Source organism: Strix aluco, chromosome 24, assembly GCF_031877795.1.
Source record: "Strix aluco isolate bStrAlu1 chromosome 24, bStrAlu1.hap1, whole genome shotgun sequence".
NCBI classification, from domain to species: Eukaryota; Metazoa; Chordata; class Aves; order Strigiformes; family Strigidae; genus Strix; species Strix aluco.
The window spans coordinates 5,219,490-5,240,558 of record NC_133954.1 but is presented as its reverse complement, the minus strand read 5'-3'; the positions used below and the strand labels follow the sequence as shown (position 1 = coordinate 5,240,558).

At 47.5% G+C, this 21,069-nt stretch overlaps 1 protein-coding gene across 1 annotated transcript; it reads left to right on the top strand.

Moving 5' to 3' along the window:
* Positions 1 to 1,108: 1,108 nt before the first annotated feature.
* PSMD11 (proteasome 26S subunit, non-ATPase 11) lies at positions 1,109 to 20,791 on the top strand. The gene is made up of 14 exons (XM_074849429.1): positions 1,109 to 1,268; positions 3,313 to 3,414; positions 8,701 to 8,825; positions 11,642 to 11,713; positions 12,074 to 12,131; positions 13,931 to 14,125; positions 14,644 to 14,788; positions 15,040 to 15,100; positions 16,741 to 16,803; positions 17,390 to 17,515; positions 18,066 to 18,101; positions 19,279 to 19,330; positions 20,250 to 20,392; positions 20,525 to 20,791. The coding sequence occupies exons 1-13, from the start codon at positions 1,178 to 1,180 to the stop codon at positions 20,390 to 20,392; spliced, it is 1,269 nt and encodes a 422-aa protein (XP_074705530.1). The 5' UTR covers positions 1,109 to 1,177; the 3' UTR covers positions 20,525 to 20,791.
* The last annotated feature ends 278 nt before the right edge of the window (positions 20,792 to 21,069 follow it).

The window sequence follows — 21,069 nt, the reverse complement described above, 5'->3', positions numbered from 1 at the left end:
TCTGCTCACTGCCGAGTGCAGGGTTTGTCCTCTTCAACCCATCGAGGTGTCTCAGTCGCGGTCCCCGGAGCCTCCCAATGTCCCCGTCCCCCCCCCCCGACTGCCCTCCATCGGGCATGAAGCTGGTGCAAAGCTGGGCTCATAATGGGGGGGGCTGTCACTGCTTTCGGTGCCACCTCCCTGTGCCAAACCACAGCCTGTCCCCAGGGCTGTCACCTCCCCGGTGGCTCTGCCATGCTGGGGTTCCCCGGGGACGATGGCACACCGGGGGCCGGAGCCTCCCTGCCAGCCTGCGGGGCTGGTTTTATCCCCCGTTTGATAAAAAAATTGAAATTTCAGGGCATTATTTGCTTTTCCAGTGCTGGGAGGATCTGTGGGGATGCTCATCCCAGTTCCTTTGGGACCAAGGTGGGGACAGGAGGGACAGGGTCAGCTGCAGGTGGGTTTTGGGGAGCTCAGCAGGGATCTGGGGGGGCTGCTTTGTGCTGAATCGAGGGTGCGAGCCCAGGGGGGCCCCGCAGCCCAGCCCGCCTGCGCCCCAGCTGCTGGCAGCGCTCCCGGGCCGGGGAAGGGGCGGGAGGGGAGGTGTGAACAGCGGGACAACGCGCCCTCGAGCCCTCGACGCCACGTGCTGCCCACGAGGGCCAGGTCCGGCAGCGGGACGGGGGGTGTTGTCCCGGGGCCGTGCTGCTGCAGGCCGTGTCCCTGCCGAGGTCTGTCCCTGTTCCCCAGGCCCGCGGGGGTGCTGGAGGGGCCGTGGGGAGGGGGATCCCCCGGGACCTGCCGGGGGGACGTGCTGCAGGTGTGGGGGTGTTTGGGGCGGGACACCCCCCCCTTCCCTCCCCCAGCCACAGCGGGTCCCCCGGGCGCCCCACGCCGGCCCCGGTGCCCAGGACCCCGCCCAGGTCCCGCCCCCCCGCCACGGGCCCCACCGGGGCGCCCCACGCTCGCCGCGTCCCTCCGCGCCGGCCCTGCCCCGGGCCACGCCCCCGCACCAGACCACGCCCCATCCGCAGGCCACGCCCCATACGGTTCCGTGGCCACGCCCCTTCCCAGCCCCGCCCCACGCCCTCCGCGCCGGGACTGCGACTCCCGTCATGCCGCGGGGCCGGAAGGGGCGTGGCCTCCACAGGCCGCTTCCGGGCTGGCCGTGAGGAGGGAGTGAGGGAGCGGTAAGATGGCGGCGGCGGCGGTGCTGGAGTTCCAGCGCGCGCAGTCCCTGCTCTCCACCGACCGCGAGGCCTCCATCGGCATCCTCCACTCCATAGGTGAGGCGCCGCCGCCCGCCCCCGCCCCGCCGCCCGCCGCCGGCCGCCCGCCGCCGCCTCCCGCCTGCCACCGCTGCCGGCTGCTGACTCACCGTGCGAGCCGGACGGGAGCGAGGCCTGGGCCCGCTCCACCGGCCCCGGCCCGGCCCCCTCCTCCCATGCGGGTCCTCCACCCGCACCGTGGGCCGGCGGGACGGGGCCGGGCCGCTGCCTGTCGCCGGTGAGGGTCCCGCGGGCCCGAGCGGCCGGGGAGCTGCCGGGCTGAAGCGGGCGGCCGCGGCGGAGCCCCGCTCGGGGAGCCTGTCAGCGGAGCCCCGCGGCTCGGGCCGGCTTCTGTTCCCTGTTCAACGCGGTGCGGGTGGGTGCAGAGGCAGCGGCGGGGGAACTTGGCTGCACTGAAGCCTGGGGAGCGGCGTGTACCGGGGCTGTAGCGGGCAGTGGGGCAGGCGGGCGTCAGCCTGTACCGGCTGTTCGCTTCTGGGGTTTTTCGGTTGTGGTGTTACAGCGTCTGGGTGTTGCGCTGGTAGCGGCGGCCTGTGGCCGGTGCTCGGCGTGCTGACGGGTGGGAAAACTGTGCTGGAAGTGGTATTTTCTGTTCTAACACCAGAGTACACCCGCTCTTTAAATTACCTTCTCAGCGCTACACAGAAAGTTTTGAGGAGTTTTCATGTGTGCTGTGTCTGGAGTTTTAACTTCTGCTTGTTTCAAGACAGATGCTGCTTGGAGCAGTTACCTTGTTGGTCTGTCCTGGACGCTTAGTGGTGCTAAGGAGATGTTGGTGCTATAAAGTGGTTCGTAGGCACAATGTGGACATCCCTCTTTATTCGGAGTCGTACGGGGTAGGGAGAGCAGGTGCTTTTTGTGTATGAAAGAGTGATTCTCGTAACGTATGGTGATTTCTGAAAAGATGCTGTGACCTGCTGTCACCCTGCTGTGTTGGGCAAATAAACGTTTCCTAGGGTCCGTATTAGAGCTTGAAACGAATTGCTGTATGGTCTTTAAAAGTTGCTCATCCCTCTCGGTGTTTTGCTGGTTAATTAGTAGTTGGTGTTCTCAAGCCTGTCAACACACCTACAACTTTCTGTCAGGTCAGCCTCAGTCAGGAGTAACAGCTTGTGTTGCCGGTTGGCGTAAGCTGGAGCGGGAAGAGAGCGTTGCTGTGATACTTTCCTCCTTGAGAGCAAAGTTACTTTGCTTTTGTCACCGCACGTGTTAAATTGTGAGGACTGAAAGCTGCAGTCTGAGCGCAGGGGCAGCGTGGAGGATTTCAGTTCCCTCTCGAGCTGGGCAGCGTATTTTGGGTTTGTTTGTGTAGAAATTGGATGAACTCGCCTGTGCAGGGAATGGTGGAGATGAACGTTTACATGGTAGCAGGGAAGAAAGTGTGTTGTTTTGTGGATAACTTATATGAAATTGATGTTGTGTAAACACAGGTTTGGTGCTGCTGTATGTCATTTGGCCCTTCTGCAGAATTCAGAGCCAGAGTTAGTCGCGGTGGTACACAGAGTGGTGATGAGATGGTCGGAGTTCAGCGTGGGAAGGAGGACTGACTCCTGCAGCGGCTGGAGCGCCTGATCCGCTCCCGAGCGAGGAGGGCAGACGTACCCCACTCGCAGAGCCGGTGCTGTTCTTGTCAAAACAGCACTGCGGGATTGCGACTGAAAGCGGCAACATCAGAAATCCCAATCCTGGAAATCCCATTCAATTTCTTTTATTTGGTTTTGTGGCTTCAGTGGGAGAGGGTCTGTTGTGTGGTGGTGTTTTATAAATGAAACTTGAACAGCTGGAAAAGCTTAATGAGACTACTTCAAAACTTTATGTTCAAGCCGGAGCATGCAGTTGTGGCTATCAGCTGGATTAAACCTACGTGAGGCGTAGATGAAGCTCTCTCTATAATCTGCTTTCCAGATCTCGCAGGCCAGGCTGAATTCACTATTGCCTGTTATAACAGTTACTTTTTTTTGGTGCCTTTCCAGGAGCTGACTAGTAATGATTATCTTCTAACTGAAATAGCATTAAAGGTAACTTTTCTACTCTGTCCTAGTGAAACGCGATGTCCAGGAAAATGATGAGGAAGCGGTGCAAGTCAAAGAGCAGAGCATCCTGGAACTGGGGTCGCTTTTGGCCAAGACCGGGCAGGCAGAAGGTGAGCCTGACATAAGTAACTGAGGTAACGGGTGAGGGATACATACATTCACATGAATTTAGTCTCCTTATTTAATGGGATAGAAGTAAAAACAGTTTTTGGCAGGCAGTGTTCTCTCGGAGACAGGACAGAAACTAAAAAATTGGGTAAACAACGTAAAATATTGATCTCATGTTACTTGGCCCAGTATTCCAAAAGGTTGCTGATGCGTTGGGCAGTTTAGTTTATGACCCTTTGACATGTGGCCATTTCAGTACAAGTGACTAAAGTTTGAGGTGAGAGGATTTTCTTGATTTGCTTTTCATAAGCTCAGAGCCTTGTTTCAGATTGGAAAGTTTGTCCCCAAAAGTCCTTTCTCACCAACAGCTTCTTTCTCAGTTAATTTATCTGCTGGAACATTACATCAGAGAATCCTTGCCCAGCTCCGTACTTGAGCAAGACTTGACAGTCCTTCTATTGTGAATGTGTGAAAGGACAGACATGGAGTAAAGTCTGATGATTTTTTGATTTGAATCTGTCCATGCCTTTTGTTTCCTGGAAAGCTCAAGGCAGCGTGTTTGTTAGTTTGTACTCAGCGGTTTAGTTTTGTTTCTTTTGCTGAAGAATACCTTTTCTGGAGCACCTTTCACCTCAAGCAGTTTAGGAGCTGATACTCCCTGTCTGTACAAAGAGTGTTCTGTCTGTGGCAGACAGTTGGCCATGGTATAGCCCTGATGTTTTCTAACTGTGCACAACAATAATTCAGAATGTGAAGTGAAGCGTGTGTGCTTTTAACAGTCTGAAACTGGTTGGGGAAAACAGGCCAGCAGAAGGTTTAATCAAACTGAAATTCAACTGGGATGCCAGACCTAACGTTACGAGTAGTTCATGGAGAGCAGTGTGAGGGCTCAGATAGCAGCTGATCAGGGTCACGGTTTTATATTTATTCTGAAATGCGCGCTTGGTGTCCTACTGCCCAGTCTTTGTACACATCTGTTTTGACTTGGCCGTTTAACTGATCTACCCACGTCTGCGTGTGTTTGAGCATTCTGGACACTGATCCTGCTGTGATTTGCAATTGAACGGAGCTTGTGACAAAGTAGATTACTTGCACTTAGAGCAGTGCTGGAAACAAAGGTGCTATTCATCTCACCTAACTATAGATGTCCACTTCTGATTTCCTAGTGTGGACGGCTTTTATAGTCGGTGGGGAAAAATAAGCCCTTCCAGCACACGATTCATCTCTTCCTACAGTAAGAACTTAGAGCAGGACAAATGAAGCCTGAAGTACAAGTGCCTATTTCTCTAATTTAATATTCAAGGACCTCAAGTCAATTAACTCAGGTGTAGGTGTCTGTGCTGTATGTGTGCCCTGTGTGCTCTGATGTTTGCTTCTGCAGAGATAATTCAACATGGCTTTGCTCCTGCACCAAGGAATATGTGTGTGTTTGGGCTAAAAAGGGGGAAATTGTCAGAAGAGTCCCTTCGAGTAAATGTGTGGATGTGCTGCTGGTGTGCAGAAGCCTGAGAGAAGAGTTGTTAGGTACACGATGGCCTCCTTTAATGCTGCAGAACTTGGAGTAGTTTTGAGTTAAAGCGGAAGTCTCGCACGAGTAGGAAGAACTTCGGTGTACTCTCAGCAAGTGGCTAGCTGATAGGGGTTTTTTTTAAGGAGAAGGTTAAGTAATTGAAAATGACAGTATTAACTCATCAAAACCAGATTCTTGAAGGAGCAAACGTGAAATGTATTTGGAAGTCATTAAAGGGAACACTAAACTGCAGAGCAATCGAATAGAAGAAAATGAATTTGGCAGTGTTAAGAAGCCAGGAGCGTATGTGTAGATCTGAGTGAGATCACCAGGTTGTGCTTCCTGGAGACGGGGGGAAGCTGGGGGATGAAGACGGGGGATAGCGCAGCTTGGAGATGTGATGCTTCTGTGGGGAAGACACTGTCAGCCTTCTTTCTGTCTGCTTTCTAGGGTGAAGTAGACTAGGAGGAGTGACAAGCAGGCAGGGTCAGCAGCATCTTCACCAGGTACAACCGGTCGCAAAGATGCTAGCACCAGGCAGACACACGGATCTTCATATCCAAGGGGAGTCAGTTGGTGCTGCTTAACTTAACGAGGAAATTACTGAGACTGTGCAGTTTCTGGCCCGCATGAAGGAGATCTCATCATGGTAGCTGCTGCTGCACATGCTTTAGGTTTAGCTAGTGAAATTTCTTTGACAGATTCGAGGTGTTGCAGTGGCTTGTTGGCTACTTTCAAGCTGTAACTTCCCAGAGATGAAAGGATCTGTGAGCTGCAGCCTAGGGAAAAAATCAGCTGCAGTTTGGTGGGGTTTGAAAGTTACAGCTGCTGTGCTGCTGAGTGAGAGTGTAAAATGAACCTGTGGTTGTTAGAGGACTAATCTCTATTGCACTACGGCCTTTGTTTAAAAAAATAACAGTGATACAAATGACCCTCTTCATCTGCTTGATAGAGATTAAGGATTGAACTGGTAGTTTAACTACCTTTTGAGGACAGTTCTAGATTTTTATAGCATTGCTTAAAACTATAGGATTGGAATAAGTTGAATCAGGAATTCGGGTACATGGCATGTTAGCTTGTGCAAGCGCTTTCTCTGAGGTTGAGCAGCAGATTTCATTTTCCAGAGCTGCTGCTCATCACTTCTCCAGAGCTGTCAATCATACCCTTTTACCAAGCATTGCATTTACTTAAATAACCCTATAAATAGTTGACAGTTACATTGGTAGGAAAGAGAAATTTCTATGGGAACTTTGAGCTTCACTGTCTAAATGTGTAGTTTGCAAAATGTACAGATATATTCTAGCTGTTGACTTCAAATCTGCTTTCTAGTGAGTTCTTGTGCAGCTGTTGAGCAAGTCAATGGAAAGTTGAGTACTGCAGTATGTTTCACATGATTTTTCCTTTTTTATTCTGAAGTTCCTTGCTTGTGTGGAAGAGTATGTTGTGCACTAAAACCACGATTCAGTTGGTCCTGAGAAGCTGGTGTAACGCAGCGATGCACAGTAGGAAGAGTGGTACCCTGTAGTAGTTGAGAGTTGATGGATCTCAGAGAGTCTCGCTGCCTTCATAAGACAGACTGAAAAAACCAGCAAATTCGTAGTCACAGAGCTCAGAGCTAAGGGTACAGTGCTGTGACCTGATGAGAAGCAGACTTAGTCCCTGTGTGAAGTGCGGTGTTTTCAAGTGCTTGTGTTAGTTACGTCAGGGAAGAGCACAAGAAACAGCTTCTGGGCAACTTCAGCTTCACTTCTGCTTCTCTTCTGAGCCCAACAAGGTGATCTGGAGCCCACCTTTCTCAGCTCACATCGAGAGGAGGGATGCTTGAGAGTAGCTCTGCACAAAACTGATGTGTTGGAAGCAGCTGTCTGCTGCTGTCACAGTAGTTTGTTTACGGTTTGTGAAACCAGAGTGCTTGATTAAAATGATTGGGATTTGCATCCGTGAGTGGCACCGCAGATTGAGTGGTCCTCAGAACGAAGGCGGTGTGGGTAAAGTCATCATCTGCCACGGGGCAGAAGGTAACAGTTGTTGGGTGAAAGCTGAGTGCTGACTGAAACTGTCAGTCAGCGGGCTCAGTCTTAGTAAAGAAGCTGTACCTCAATCCTAGAAAAACCTGCCCCTTTATTCTCAGACAGAGAGAAAGGAAAACTTTTATGAAATCTTTGGCATAGCAGTCATAGTGTCTTGTTTTGTTTCCGGTACAAAGTCCAAGTGGCTCATTGTAGGAAGAGTCATGATTTGTTGCACTGCTGTTTGGAAAAGAAGGCTCCTCTAAGGATTCAGGGTGCACTGCAGATAAGTTTTGTTTGTTCTAAAAACTGCGCTTTCAGATGTATAAAAGTGTCAGTACATCACCGTGAGCAATTGGATTGGAACACACTGAGTTCAGTTCTTAACAGTGTAAGAAATGAGCTGTATCAGGCTTGATTAAACCTTTAAAATAAATAAGTTGAAAAAGTAAAAAATACTGGAATATTTTTTTTAGATATTATTAAGATGTTCTTATAACAATTCTTTTGCGTTACTGCTAAATGAAGTATGACAGAAATCTTGTTTTCAGCTGTTTTTATTGGAATCCTCCCAAACTGAAATTCTGCTGATGGTTCTCTGTATACTAATTAAAATCAGATTAGTCTCTTATAGTTTTGATTTCGATGCCAGTTTGATGTAGAGTATATTGAAGATTTCTGAAATACTCATTGCAGGTTTTGTTGTGGTACTTTTACTATCAAATCTTGTAAACGTGGTAGTGCCAGATGTAGGTGATGTTTGGGTGAGACTTAGAATTCTGGGGCAAACAAGCTGTGATTGCGGTGTACGACCCGCTGAACCCTGCCCTGGCACGCTGCTTGTCTGCTGGAGGTATCGTCTTCCCCTGACTGTAAACAGACATCGCTGCACCCTGGCCCCACCGCCGTGTGGTGTTTATCGCAGGAGAAGAGTTTTAACGGGTGCTGTGCGATTCCAGCACGTAACTCCCTTCTGCTTCTGCGAACGCCGAGTCCTGAAGCTGCTGCTGTTGACAGCCACATCCCTTCGCTCCGTAGGAATGACATTTTTAGTGTATTTCTTCATAGAGAAAGGCTTTTCCTTTCACAGAATCATCTCGGTTGGAAAGGACCTTGAAGATCATCCAGTCCAACCGTTAACCCAGCACTGACAGATCCCAACTACACCAGATCCCTTTGTGAGCTTGAGACTAGCTTTATAACTGTAAACTAGTAAGGAGACTATAGAAACAGAGATCTAGTTAACTAAGGTAAGATCTAATTAGGTGATGTGGGTAGTTGAAGTGTTAAATGCCGTTTTTTCAGCAGCGGAGCACGGGGTGTATCTGACTTTCTAGGGCTGGCTAGGTACGGCAGATTAAAACGTCAAACTGTGAGTTAATAAAAACATACTTAAACTATAAACTCCATTGCCCGTTTTATAGAAAAATCTCAAAGCATTTAGCAGATGCTTATGTTTTTAAAACGTGCCTGAGGCAAGTGTACTTACAAATGGTGTTATAATTGGGCGAACTGAAGTAACGGGAAACGTATGCTGTGTGGGTAAGGCTGGAGCCCAACAGTCCCCTTTGCCAGTCCCCGTGTTTACTGCAAGGCATTCCTCCAGGTGACATTTATCACTCTTTTCCTGTAAATGATGTTGAGAGACTGCTTATAAAACGTTTGATGTAATAAATACTGATGTGTATAGACGTGTCAGGTACTCCAGCTGCGGTGTAACTCTTGGCTGTGTGGCTGTATTTCATGAATCTTTTTTTTTCTGTATGCAGAGCTGGGAGGACTTCTGAAGTATGTTCGACCCTTCTTGAACTCCATCAGCAAAGCAAAGGCAGCCCGCTTAGTCCGATCTCTGCTTGATCTGTTCCTTGATATGGAGGCAGCAACAGGACAGGAGGTGAGATTTAAATTTCAGCAGTAGTCTGTTCCTCAAAAGCTTGTAGTACCATTATCTGACCTAGTTTGCTTTGCACTGAAGAATTACTCACGTCAGGAAACATTCATTTAATGCATTTGGATATATTCTATTCATAGAACATTAGATAATTTAATTCACTCATAACCATGTTTTTCTGCAAGCCTCATCCTGCTGTGGGTTAGGAGTAACTCTCACCCTGGGCATTTTTCTTAGATTCGTGTTGCTAGCTATGAGATGCACAGCATTAGCAGTAGTTTGTGGTGGGTGTTTGGAATACGAGAGGTGCTACACTTGCTCCAGAGAGCTCGTTCTGGTGGGAGGCTGGGGGCAGCATGATGGTGCAGAGCTAGAGGAGTGAGTGTTCAAGGTCTGTTCAGGAGTTGGTGGGATTAGCTGGTGAGTGTTACTTTGCATCTTTCACCTGGAGACGTGAAGGTGCGTTGGGTGGGGATGCAGTGTGGTGTGTCTTACTCCACAGAGGGCTTCTGAGGTATGAAAGTTACTCCTCAAGTGGGAGTGCAAAAAGTTTTGCAGCTGCCAAGTGTAAACTACTTCCAGTGGATGAACTTCTCCACCAGAAAACCCATTTGGTGTAAGATAGCTCATTAGAATACAGTTGTGTTTCTTATTTTCTTTTTTTTTTTTTTTGTGTCTATGTGACTTGTTGGTTACTTGGGAATGGGAGGAGGACAGGAGCAACTTGTAAATGACGAGGAGCCACTTAGAAGCAGCGCTGAGCTGTGGTAGTACAAGTTGTGCTGGCACACCAAAGCGGTTAGGTGGAAAGGGGAGGCAGGGAGGGTCTGAGCAACAGATTAAGGACAAAGCCCCCATGAGACTGGACAGTTTAGAAGAGGTTCTGCCATGTTGAGAGGCAGGTGGCATCCTTTAGTTCAGGTAACCTAGCAAATGTTCTCTGTGGCTTGTATATTGTGTTATCGTAAGTGGTGAGAGGATTTTTGCCCCTCTTCTTTAACAGAAGAGAATAAGGGAAGCGGGGTGGGATGTACAGGTGAGGAGGGAACCCCCAAAGGCGTCAGGAGAAAATGAGTGGCTTCTGACTTTTTCTAGAGGTAACTTGATGTAAAGGACGATATTTGGATGCAGTCCCAGACAGTGGCTTTTTATGGCAGGGGAAGAACTTGGAGTAATAGCGATGGAAATATGGCCCAGTTAGTCAAAATACTCACTTTCAAGCATATTCAGAAGCCAAACCCAAAACCTTAAGGAATTATGACACCTAACCTGTGAGGTTCTTGACGCAGTAATCCTGAATACTTTCAGCGCCTCAGAAATGTTCAGAGGGACATTTGGTTCCTCAGTGTAACGTATATTAAGAAGACTCCCAGGAGTCCAGTAAAGCAATGAAATTAGAGATTTCTCCAGCTCCTAATGCTCCAGCTATCACTGCGCGATAAATTGCGGCTTCATAATGGCTTTTCATAAAATGTCAGCTCCTCGTCACTGCTTATTAAATGGGGACGAGTCCTGCAGTGTAGTACAGCTACAGAGCTGCTCCAGAAAGAGCTGCGATCCGGAGATTTTGGGAAAAGGCATTCCTGAGCCTAGCACCTCAAGGTGACTGACTGCACGTTATTGTCCAGTACTAAATCGACACCCTCTGCTAATTGGGGTGGAACATGACTGCTTTATTCATCAAGGGAATCTCAGCAGTCTTAAAAATATGAGAAGCCATTGGGTTCCTTTACTCGGCTTTGAAGTGATGGATAAAACATCCAGTGTCACTTACTGACAGGCTCCTGGCGCCTGACTGGGTTGTAAATAATGGAGCCCAGCACCTCTGTTGCTTTATACTACTAAAGGACACACATGCTCTGACGTATTTAGGCCCTAAAACACGTGCACTTTATTTTCCTTTCTTTCTAGAGCAATTGAAAATACATTTTTCTCTATGGCCAAATGAAATGGTGCAAAACACGCTGGAAGGGACCTCAAAGTCTTTTAGTCCATCCCTTGCCCTAAGGCAGAATCAGTTCTCATGTACCCAGATGTTTTTATTTCAAACAAAAACACAGCTGTTTAAGAAACGCTATTAGGATTTCAGCAGTAATTTTTACTGGTGAAACTTGGGAAGCCAAATCTTTATTTTCATATTCCAGTGTGGGAGGATTGTCCCTGGTGTCAGAAAGTTATTGGAAGCCAAATACGTTAGAAAAGCAGCTGAAGAAGGTGGTCTGTTGGGATTTTTTGGTGATGGCTAAAGTTTAAACTAAACCTTAGTTTGCCTTCTGAGCTTTACTTTTGCAATACGTATTATAAGAAGTATAATACTGTGAACGTTGTTACAAAGTACGGGAAGATAACCTAGCAAATAGAGTATGAAAATATGTAGCATGATTTAGCTGTTCTATATCCTTTTGTGCAACGTTTCTGTGAGTTTAAACTCTGGTGTTAACACGGTGCAGCCTGAGGCTGAAGCGTATCGTGTGTGGTTACCAGCGAGTCCTTGTTGAAGGGAAGTGGCGTCCCGTTGCTCCGAGCTGCAGGTCTCAGCGGTGAACTGCGCTTTACCCTGGTACTGCTGGAGGTGCCATTCAGAGACAGTTGGGGTAGGCACTGGTGGTGAAGGCTAATCTCCAGACTCATTTTAAAGCAGAGCTAATTCGTCGTTTAGCAATGTTCTTCAGACAGGAATGACTTGTTTCCTTAAACTACGCTGTGGAGATTCAGGCTTTGTTGTATTTTTGTTGCTTTGTAGGAAATGATTGAACCCTACTGCTGTTTTAAAGAGGGGTAGCAGAAGGCTTTACAAATTTCTTTCTGCTCCCTTTAAGGTTGACCTGTGTTTAGAGTGTATTGAATGGGCCAAATCAGAGAAGAGGACTTTTCTACGCCAGGCTCTGGAGGTATGTTACACTGTGGATCCCAAACCTGTGTGATAACGTATTCCCTTTATCAGATTTAATACCTATAAAAGTAGAGAATATGTAGTGCGTTGTCCAGATCTTTGTACATGTAATGGACGGGCGATAGCGATGACACTAAAGTTAGTGACTCCTCTTGAGCAGACAGGATTTTCCCCATCGTGTTTAAACTAGCCAATCTTCCAAGTGGCAGATCTTGCAGAATTGGACCATATGATATAATTAATACCAACTCATTTAGTGAAGTCTGTGCAGATAAGAATATAAACTTTCATCTTACCAAATAAATCCGTACTACCTTTCTCTGGCTTTCCTCACAGCAGTTCCTTTTCTGTTCTCCAGGCGAGGCTGGTCTCTCTGTACTTCGATACCAAGAGGTACCAAGAAGCCCTGCAGCTAGGTAAGCCTCCCACTAGGTGGTGGTAGTAGTGCTCTGCTTTGAAATCAGGCTTGAGGCTGACGAGGGAAACGACCGGTGATGTCATGTTCCTTGAGAAGTTTTGTAGAACTTGAGCGTTAATTTCTCAGTGCTGTACCAGTTCTGCCATCTTTTGCTATAGCTTGGTGATAAAAGCTTTTAGGGATCTCTTTGTTCTCACCATTTGTTCATTTCAAATAATTTTGGAAGCAAAGAGGAGCTGTATCCAGTTGAAGGCCGTCAGGTTTGGCTCCTGCTGGAACAGACATAGTACACTGCTGTGTTCAGAGAGGTTGAAGGAAGAAACCAGCTCTTTTCAGTTTGCTCAAATACAGCCTCAATAAAAGCAGTAGTAATGCTAGGAAATGGCAAACCTCTAAGGATGTAATTAGACGAGCTCTTGTGAAGTAGTGCAAAGGCTTTAAGAATTTGCTTCTGCACCACCTGAGATATGGTAATTAACCAAGTGAACTCTCCTACTCTGCTACAAAGCAGAGTAAAGCAGGTCATCTTACACGGCCCAAGTCCCTTCGGTGCTTTACAAATGCTCATTTTGCAAATGACTGCAGTAATGTAAGATGAGGTTTAAGCTGGCTAAAGGGTATTTGTACAGACTGCTCTGCCAGCTCAGCGTGTGGGTTCGAGCAGGGCTGAGGGATGACGACGCTGACACGGACAGAAGTGCTCACCCGGGCGGTGGTGATGTGTCACCAGGGACCTATAACTTCTTAAACAGTGCGGTGACAAGAGCACGTGTCATGTCCAGAGTCACCTGGGTAACTTGTATCTGATCAGAATATCAAATTATGTTAAGTGCTCTGATACATGGAATTCAATATCAAGTTAGAATTAGTTTGCATACAGATGTGTAATGAACTTAGGATGCCTCTTGTCACTGTTCTCCACTTGGACATCGAGCTGTTGACCGCAGCAATTTGAGTGTGACCATCCAGCCAGTCCCTTACCACCGAGTAGTCCATTCGTCAAATCCACGTCTCTCCAATTTAGAGACAAGCATGTCGTGTGGGAGAGTGTCAAATGCTTTGCACAAGTCCACGTAGATGATGTCAGTTGCTTCAGAAGCTTATGGGGTTCTCATCTCTGTTTGCCTTAAGTTAGCTCTTTAGTTTGTCACCAGGGGGGAAGGGGAAAAGCTCCCTCTAAGGCTGGCTTTTTCTGCCCTCACAAAGCTTTAATGTGACAGTTTATCTAGGCATTTCTTAGGCTGTCCATTCCTTCTCCTAAATTTGATCTGTAAATGTCTTGTGCTTAAAACATTCCTTCCTCATCCCATATTCTTAGGAGTTGTTTGAAAATCCTCAGGTCTCACCCTGGGGGAATGATGCAGGAAGAGGCAGTACTTCAGGTTTGCTCAGAGCTCTGAATGCGAGTGGTAAATCACATTGTCACCTGGGGAAGGGGTACCAGAGTGACAATCTGAACTGCACAACCCATCCTTGACTTTCTGCTGAGCATCTGCTGCCTGCGCTGAGGTGGCAGAGACATGCTGTCCACTTATCCAAGTGTTCTTACTGCCCTCTTCCACTTCTAACACAAGACTGGTTCATCCTTCTCCAGCTGTGGACTGGCACTGACCCACTATTATTTCCTCTCCTTTGTTTCTTCTGGGAAGAACAGGTTGTGTAAGCCTAGCCTCCCTTCCTCAAAGCCAGTACTGCTGTGGGAGAAGAAGGGTGTCATCTGGAAAGACTTGGTTTGTGTAGTTGTTGATAGCAGATGCAGAGCAGGTTACAAAGGTTCTTGTTTCTCCCTGCTGCTAGGCTCCCAGCTTCTTCGGGAATTGAAAAAGATGGACGACAAGGCATTGCTGGTGGAAGTGCAGCTGTTAGAAAGTAAGACTTACCATGCCCTGAGCAATCTGCCAAAAGCAAGAGCAGCCTTAACCTCTGCACGGACTACAGCCAACGCAATCTACTGTCCACCCAAGCTGCAAGCAGCGTTAGACATGCAGTCAGGTAAAGCCCTTCCGGAGAAGGGGGAAGTCTAAGACTCGTCATGGTGCATCAGTTGACTGATATTTGTTCTTTCCTGAGTGAATTGTGGAAAATGATGCTAGGTGGGACCTCAAGATATCCACAAGCCTGCCCAGCTGCCTCAAGGCAGGATCAGCGATAATAACATTGTTCCTGACACATGTTTTTTTCAGCCTGTTCTTGAAAACCTCTGGTGGTGGAGGGTCTGTAACCTCCTTAGGCACTACAGCGTTCCACCACGTTAGTAAAACCGTAACGTTGTTCCTGACTTAATTTGCAGGCACTTACCTGAAGTGCCTCAAACTTGTCTTTCTTAACATGCCCTCTTAAGAGAGGACATGGATGATGTTCTGCTAGAGATAAGGTAAAGGGGGACACAGAAGGAAAGGTTTCTCTTTACTTGAAGTACCAGATAAAGCACCGGACAACCAAATTGTTCTTCCTCTTCCAGTTACATTTGGAATTAACTCTGATGCCGGCCTGTTTGTTCCTCTCAACAGGTATTATCCATGCAGCAGAAGAGAAGGACTGGAAAACAGCCTACTCATATTTTTACGAGGCGTTTGAGGGATATGATTCAATTGACAACCCAAAAGCCATCACTGCGCTGAAATACATGTTGCTGTGCAAAATCATGCTGAACATGTACGTGGCAAATGGTTCTGTGAAGAACACTCCCTGCGTTTAAATGGGAAAGGCTTTTCGTTTATAAGACTCTAAACTAATGAAAGAACTCAAGGAGACAAGCTTTGCTGTTTGTCTTTATGACCTAATCTGATACATTGTTATTTGAATTGTAGTAATTTGCTATCAGTTGGGAATTTTTGAGGCACGCTTAGGTTTACTCTGACCATGTTGCTGAATAAATGCTCTCCTCCCTTCCCTCCCCTCTCTAGCCCAGAAGATGTGCAGGCATTAGTGAGTGGAAAGCTTGCTCTGCGGTATGCAGGAAGACAGGTATAGAAACTTAATCCTTTCTATCTTCCTATTATCTCTGAGAATAATGTGTTATTCTTTTTGTCAAATACTTTGGTCTTTTCGTACCAAAATACCCTTCGCTTCTGAGCCACCTGAATGAGATCCAGAACTGATTAAATTACCATAAGTAATTACCATAAGTCGCTCGCCTTCAAAGGGAATACAGTGATTTTCACCACCTGAGAATCTGGCCTGCTCGCTTCATTTTCTCTGGTTTTCTCCTCTCTGCTTTCTTCATGAACTACTAAATGCCTAATTCTGAGGTACTCCTGTCTCAGCCCTCGCCAGCTGCTCTGCAGCCATGGAGCCGATGTATTTAAATCGGAGTTATTAATTGGTTTTACTTGGGTGGTAGCAAGTCCTGAAAATCTATTCACAGCAGTGTAGCTGAGCAGCTTGAGACCTAGATGACTGTAAGGTGGAAGCCAAGCAGCTGGGGAGTTGTTAAGTCAACTGTTTATTCTAACATGTTAACTTGCCAGTCTGTGAATGCCACCCCCGTATTAAATCCAGGGATGCTTATATAAAGTACAGGGCCAAAAGCCAAGCGGGCCAGGGTCTGAGCCAGGCTTACACAGTGATGCCCTTGGTGGCTTTGGTCAGCCAGCTATTTACTTTGACGCAGGAGCTAATACTCACCTACCTCACAGAGGATTGGGGGAGCTGTTTAGTAGAGGAGATCAGTGAGCATATGTGTGTAGAAAAGAGTCTGAAGTGGGGATATCCCTGTGCAATCCCTGCTGGATCACGAAGGGCAGCCCTGGTCCTGCTTCATCCCCTTCCCCCAAGCAGCAGCTGCGTTGGAGGCTCCTTCTCAGCGCACGAGGGCAGTGTACTGTGGAGGAAATGCCAGCTCTTCCCTGCACTGTCCTCCTGAGTCAGCAGTGATCACAGGTTCCTGCAGCAGCTGTGGAAACTGAGCTTCGGGAGCAGAGACAAAGTGGGCAGCCTTGGGGGCAGCTGGGTGGGGGAGAGGGTAGCAGAAGCCTGGGCCTCGTGCACCACAGCCACCGGGCTGTCACTTGTGCCTCTTGCCATTTGGGAACTGTTCTTCTAGTGGTGTTGCTGTTCTGTTTAGTATAAATATGGTACTTTAGTTGTGGCTGAGTCTTGTGCTTTGTTTCAGCAACTGTGGGGTAGATAAGAAACGTATTCTGATGCTGCCCGTGATAGGGTATCCGCAGGACTTCTGCCATGCTGCTGTTGCTCAGCGGAGGCAGTGTGGCATGCCGAAGAGGAGAAACACAGCTTTAAGGGCTGAAAATGGCCATGTTCATTAAGCAAGTGACAAAATGTGCACTTCAAAATCGTATCAAACTGCCTCCCAACCTGCAACCTGATAGGAATTGCAGCTGGTATTCTCAAACCTTGCAAAACTTGAGTTCTTTGTTTCCGTGAAGCTGATTTCATGCGGTGTCCTGCAGCTGTTCTGCATGTTCTCCTTTTTAGCAGCTGTCCTTACTCTGCCTGTGTGGAAGTAACACTGACGTGGCTTTGTAGCAAAAGGAACATTCCCGCTTTGCTGCTTAAGCACGTTTTCAGTATACTGCACAGTTGGCATAATAGCACTGAGAGGAGACGCCAGAAAAATAACCTACTCTGATTTTCTTTCTCTGCAGACAGAAGCACTAAAATGTGTGGCACAGGCCAGTAAGAACCGATCGCTGGCAGATTTTGAAAAGGTGAGTCAGGAGGCAGAAAATGGGGCCTGGCTGGTCAAAATGTTCTGTTTCGGAAAGTTTTGGAGTTGCTACATACCACAGCAGGAAACCGTAAAAGCTTTCATAGAAAGCAACAGTGCATCAAGCAAATACCCTGCAATAATCATCCTGTTTGGTTTTTGCAGCATGGAGAGTAATAGCTCACTTGAAACTAGTTGTTTCCTTTTTTTGGAGAGTGAACTCAGAAGCAGTTTCCTGTACTTTTGATGCTGTTCACCGGCAGGTGTATCCTTCTAAAATTTTGTCTGGCTTCGGCAAGAACGCCACAGAGATAACGGAGAGGCTTCCCGTGTCAGGGAACGATCCTGCCGTGCTGTCTCCTGAGCGTAAACCAGAGATTCTGGCTTGCTAAGCCCTATGCTTGCTGCACGGTGCTTGAAGGGCTGCTAGGCTGTCATGACCTCCTGGCCTTTTAGCTAAGTTATGGGATTGGATTAACCACTGATACTTTGCTGGGCAGGGAGGGAAGACTTTCATACTCAGAGGGCCCTGAGGACAGCAGACCTGTTACTACTTGAATTATTTGTTCCCACCGTGTCTTCCACAGGCTCTGACAGACTATAAGGTGGAGCTCAGGGACGACCCCATCATAAACACTCACTTGGCTAAGCTCTATGATAACTTATTGGAACAGAATCTGATCAGAGTCATCGAACCCTTCTCCAGAGTACAGGTAATTGTTTCCAGCAAGCACACCGACGTGCTGGCACCTCTGTCCCCTGCTGCTGGTGGGTGAGGGACTTGTTCCCATACAGAGTATTTCTTACTCAGAGCTGCTCAGCACTTCCAGAGCTCAGGGTTCATCGTGTTCAGCTGAAAAATGATGAGGGGGCTGAGGGGAACTTGAAGAAACATGTTCCAGAGTCGTTGCCCTTTCCAGCTGTTTCACTTACGCACACGGAAAGGCGGACATGCTTTTAACACTGAAGTGTTTGGCTTTTAAAGGCTCTGACAGGGTGTGGGTAAAGCTGCAATAATCTTGGAGAAGAAATGTTATTTCATGTTTCAGAGCGAAATGGCTTTAGGCGTCTCGTCTGTCTTCAGTTAAAATTGGATTTAAAATCTGAAGGACGTAAAGCTGCGAAGCAGAAAAAGCCTTTGGAGATTTTTAGGCCAGAGCGTTTACAGGCCCTTGAGCTGTTCTGTGGAAGAGCCCCAACCTCTGTGTTGTGTGTCAAAAGTGCAGCTAAAGATTTACTTAACTCTGTTGGTCTCTCTTATAGATTGAACACATATCCAGCCTCATCAAGCTCTCAAAGGTAAGAACATCACTAGAAATCAGTGGCACATCTTAAGAGGGCAGAGGAATTGAGGTCAAATGGCATTTGCCACCGGGAAATAAATGTAGGCTATTAAGTCTGACGGATCAGCACCACAGCATTTACAGGCAAATATCACTCCTGGGAACTTTAACACGGACAGTTTCCATGAGGCATCGGTCTGTCTTCCTCTGCCCTACACTCTGCTGTAACGTCGCCTTCCTTCACGTGGGTTTTACTCCCTGTGTTAGCTCTTGCTTTGTATTGCCAGCAGATTTCCTCTGTTGTAGTAACAGCTCACGTCGTGACCACCTCAGTCTTCCCCACTGACCTGCATTTAATCCTCGTGAGCGTGCCCAGAGGAATCTTTCTCAGACCCTTAAGATACAGGATCCAGCTAATCACTTGGAAGTTTCATTAGGGATGTGTATGTCACGTTGACTATTGCAGTAACTTGCTTTACAAATAATCCCAACCAGATTAAGTTTTAGGAAAATCCACTGTAGTCCCAGACAGTTGCATCCTGAAGTGATTTTGTCCTGAACGGGCATTAAGGCCAGAGGTTTGGAAGTGTGCTGAGCTCGGCCTTTATGGTCGTTACGTCATCTGTTTTCCCTTTCTGTCTGTGCAGTCTTTTCCTAGACTAGCCCTTGGTGCTTATTTAGCACCTACTTGATAGTTTGAATGAAAGCTGGACTGCAGTTGTTTCTTAACGGGAGCTGTGTGTCCTCTGTCCAAAGAGCAGAAGAGGAGCTGACTCCTGTGGGGCCTTGCTTGGCCCTGGGCAGGAGGTGAGCTCGGTACTGAGAGGCTTCAGTGAAGCTTGGCCAACACTTGACTAAATATTTGCTGAACCAAGCTAGAATGCTCCAGGTCCCCTAAGGAGTAACACCTGCATGAAATGACAGATACACTGTCTTCTGTGGAACACGAGGGCAAGACATCCTGGTGCTCTCGTCATTAAAAGCTACTGCTTAATTTCCTGTGTCATCTAAAGCAGGTGGTAGTATCAAAGCAGTGTGCAAGGAGAGATCTGTCCTGACATCGTGTTCAGTGGTAAAATAGCTGCTTTTAAGCAGTGCTTATATCCTGCCAGGGCTGTTGAGTGTGGAGTAGTAAAATTCGTATTTCTTTATATAGTTCTAGGAGACTTTTAATTTTTCTGCTTCAATTTCAGGCTGAGGTAGAAAGGAAACTGTCACAGATGATCTTGGACAAGAAATTTCATGGTGAGTCTCTGCATCCTTCGGTCTTGACTGCCCTGCTGCCCACGACCAGGTCGTGTGTAAGCAAACTGTGGGTAGACTCCTCCTCATCCCTGCACCTTTGAAGCCCAAGGTTCCTCCTCAGACTGCTCGGCGCCGCTTCAGAGGGTGGGCACGCAGGTTAACAGGCACTGTGGGAAGAACAGTGAGCAGTGGGTTTATTTGTGTGTCTGCCCGTTGTCATGAAGGCTGTTCCTGTTGCTCCTTCCATCTGCCTTCATCAAGCTCAAGGCTTAATTTCTCACAAATCAGAAACTGCTGTGAAGTCCTTCCTTGCTGCGCCTGTGTCCAGGGACAGTTGTGAGGCGCATTGGTGGGCTGCCTGGCAAAGGGGTGCTCTTCTGCCTTGGAGCTTACTGGAGTATGCGGTCGCCTTTCCCAGATAATTTGTCAGGAGCATTTTGTGTGTTCGTGGGTGCACCCAGTTTGGGTTTGGGACCATGGGAGGCTGCTTCTCTAATAAGTCCTCAAGGAAACAGCCCTGTTCTTGTTTACATTGTCCCTAGTGACAATTTAGAAAGCCCTCTTGGTCTAGCTGAGCAAGATGAATGGGAGGTGGCTAAAAGAAGCATACTGGTTAGAGAATAGCTCAAAAATTACAGAACCCAGCTGCATTGCCCATCTGGCACCTGGAAATAGTTTAATTATAAAATGGCTTTTTTTTTTTTTTTGCGGGCGTAAGCATCTCCTGGATGTCTTCTCCGGGACGTGTTTTTTTCCTGGATGAGCCGCTGTTAATTCAGTCCAGACAAAAATCAGTTGGTTCAGTACAACACATGAGCCCCTTCCAAACCCAACAGAGCAGTTCGCTGGGTAGATCCCTAAATTCCTGCTGTCTGGAAGGAGTGATCTGTTGAGCGTTACCCTGGCTTTGTGTCCGCAGGCATCCTTGACCAAGGCGAGGGAGTCCTGATCATCTTCGACGAGCCCCCTGTAGACAAAACTTATGAAGCTGCCCTCGAGACTATTCAGAATATGAGTAAAGTAGTGGATTCGCTCTACAACAAAGCCAAGAAGCTAACATAGGTGAGTGGAGGCAGGAGCCGGAGGTCGCAGCTGCTCCGGACCTATCGCTCCTCCCAGGCCAAGGTGCGGTTTGTGTCCTTGAGGCTTGTTTTCTCTCCTCTCGATTGACGTGGCTCTGTTTTCTTTTTGCAGAGTTGAATTTGCTAGCTGTCATTTGGAGAGTGTGTGTGACAGGAGAGTGAAACCTTTGGGAAAATGTTAGGAGACTTTTTTTTCTTTGTTCTACTTTTCGCTCGGAAAGTTTTTAAACTTCCTCATCCAGTGCATCTTGTATTCCATACGATGCGTGTTCCAGTTTCCATGTAATCTTTACTGGCCGAACTTTGTATCTGGGGGGGGAATATTGTTTAAACAAAGAGGGTATTCTAAATAAAAGGAAAAAGGCTTACACTACCTAAACATGTGCTTTCCACTTCCTGAGGGATGGCAGAGAGTTAAGCAGGGACAAAGTTTTGTTACCAGTAGGTGCCCAAAACCAGTTTGTTTCATCTCTCCCTCTGCTCTGAAATCTGAGACTTACTGACGGTGTATAAGCAGCCAAGTTTATTCCATTTGTACTGAACCAAAAAAAACCCAAAAAGTACAGACTGCTGGTTTATTTTTAAATCTTAAAGGCCTCAGATCCCCTCGAAAGCAGCTCCACAATGATTTTCCTGAAGGCTTTCACACCCGAGGAA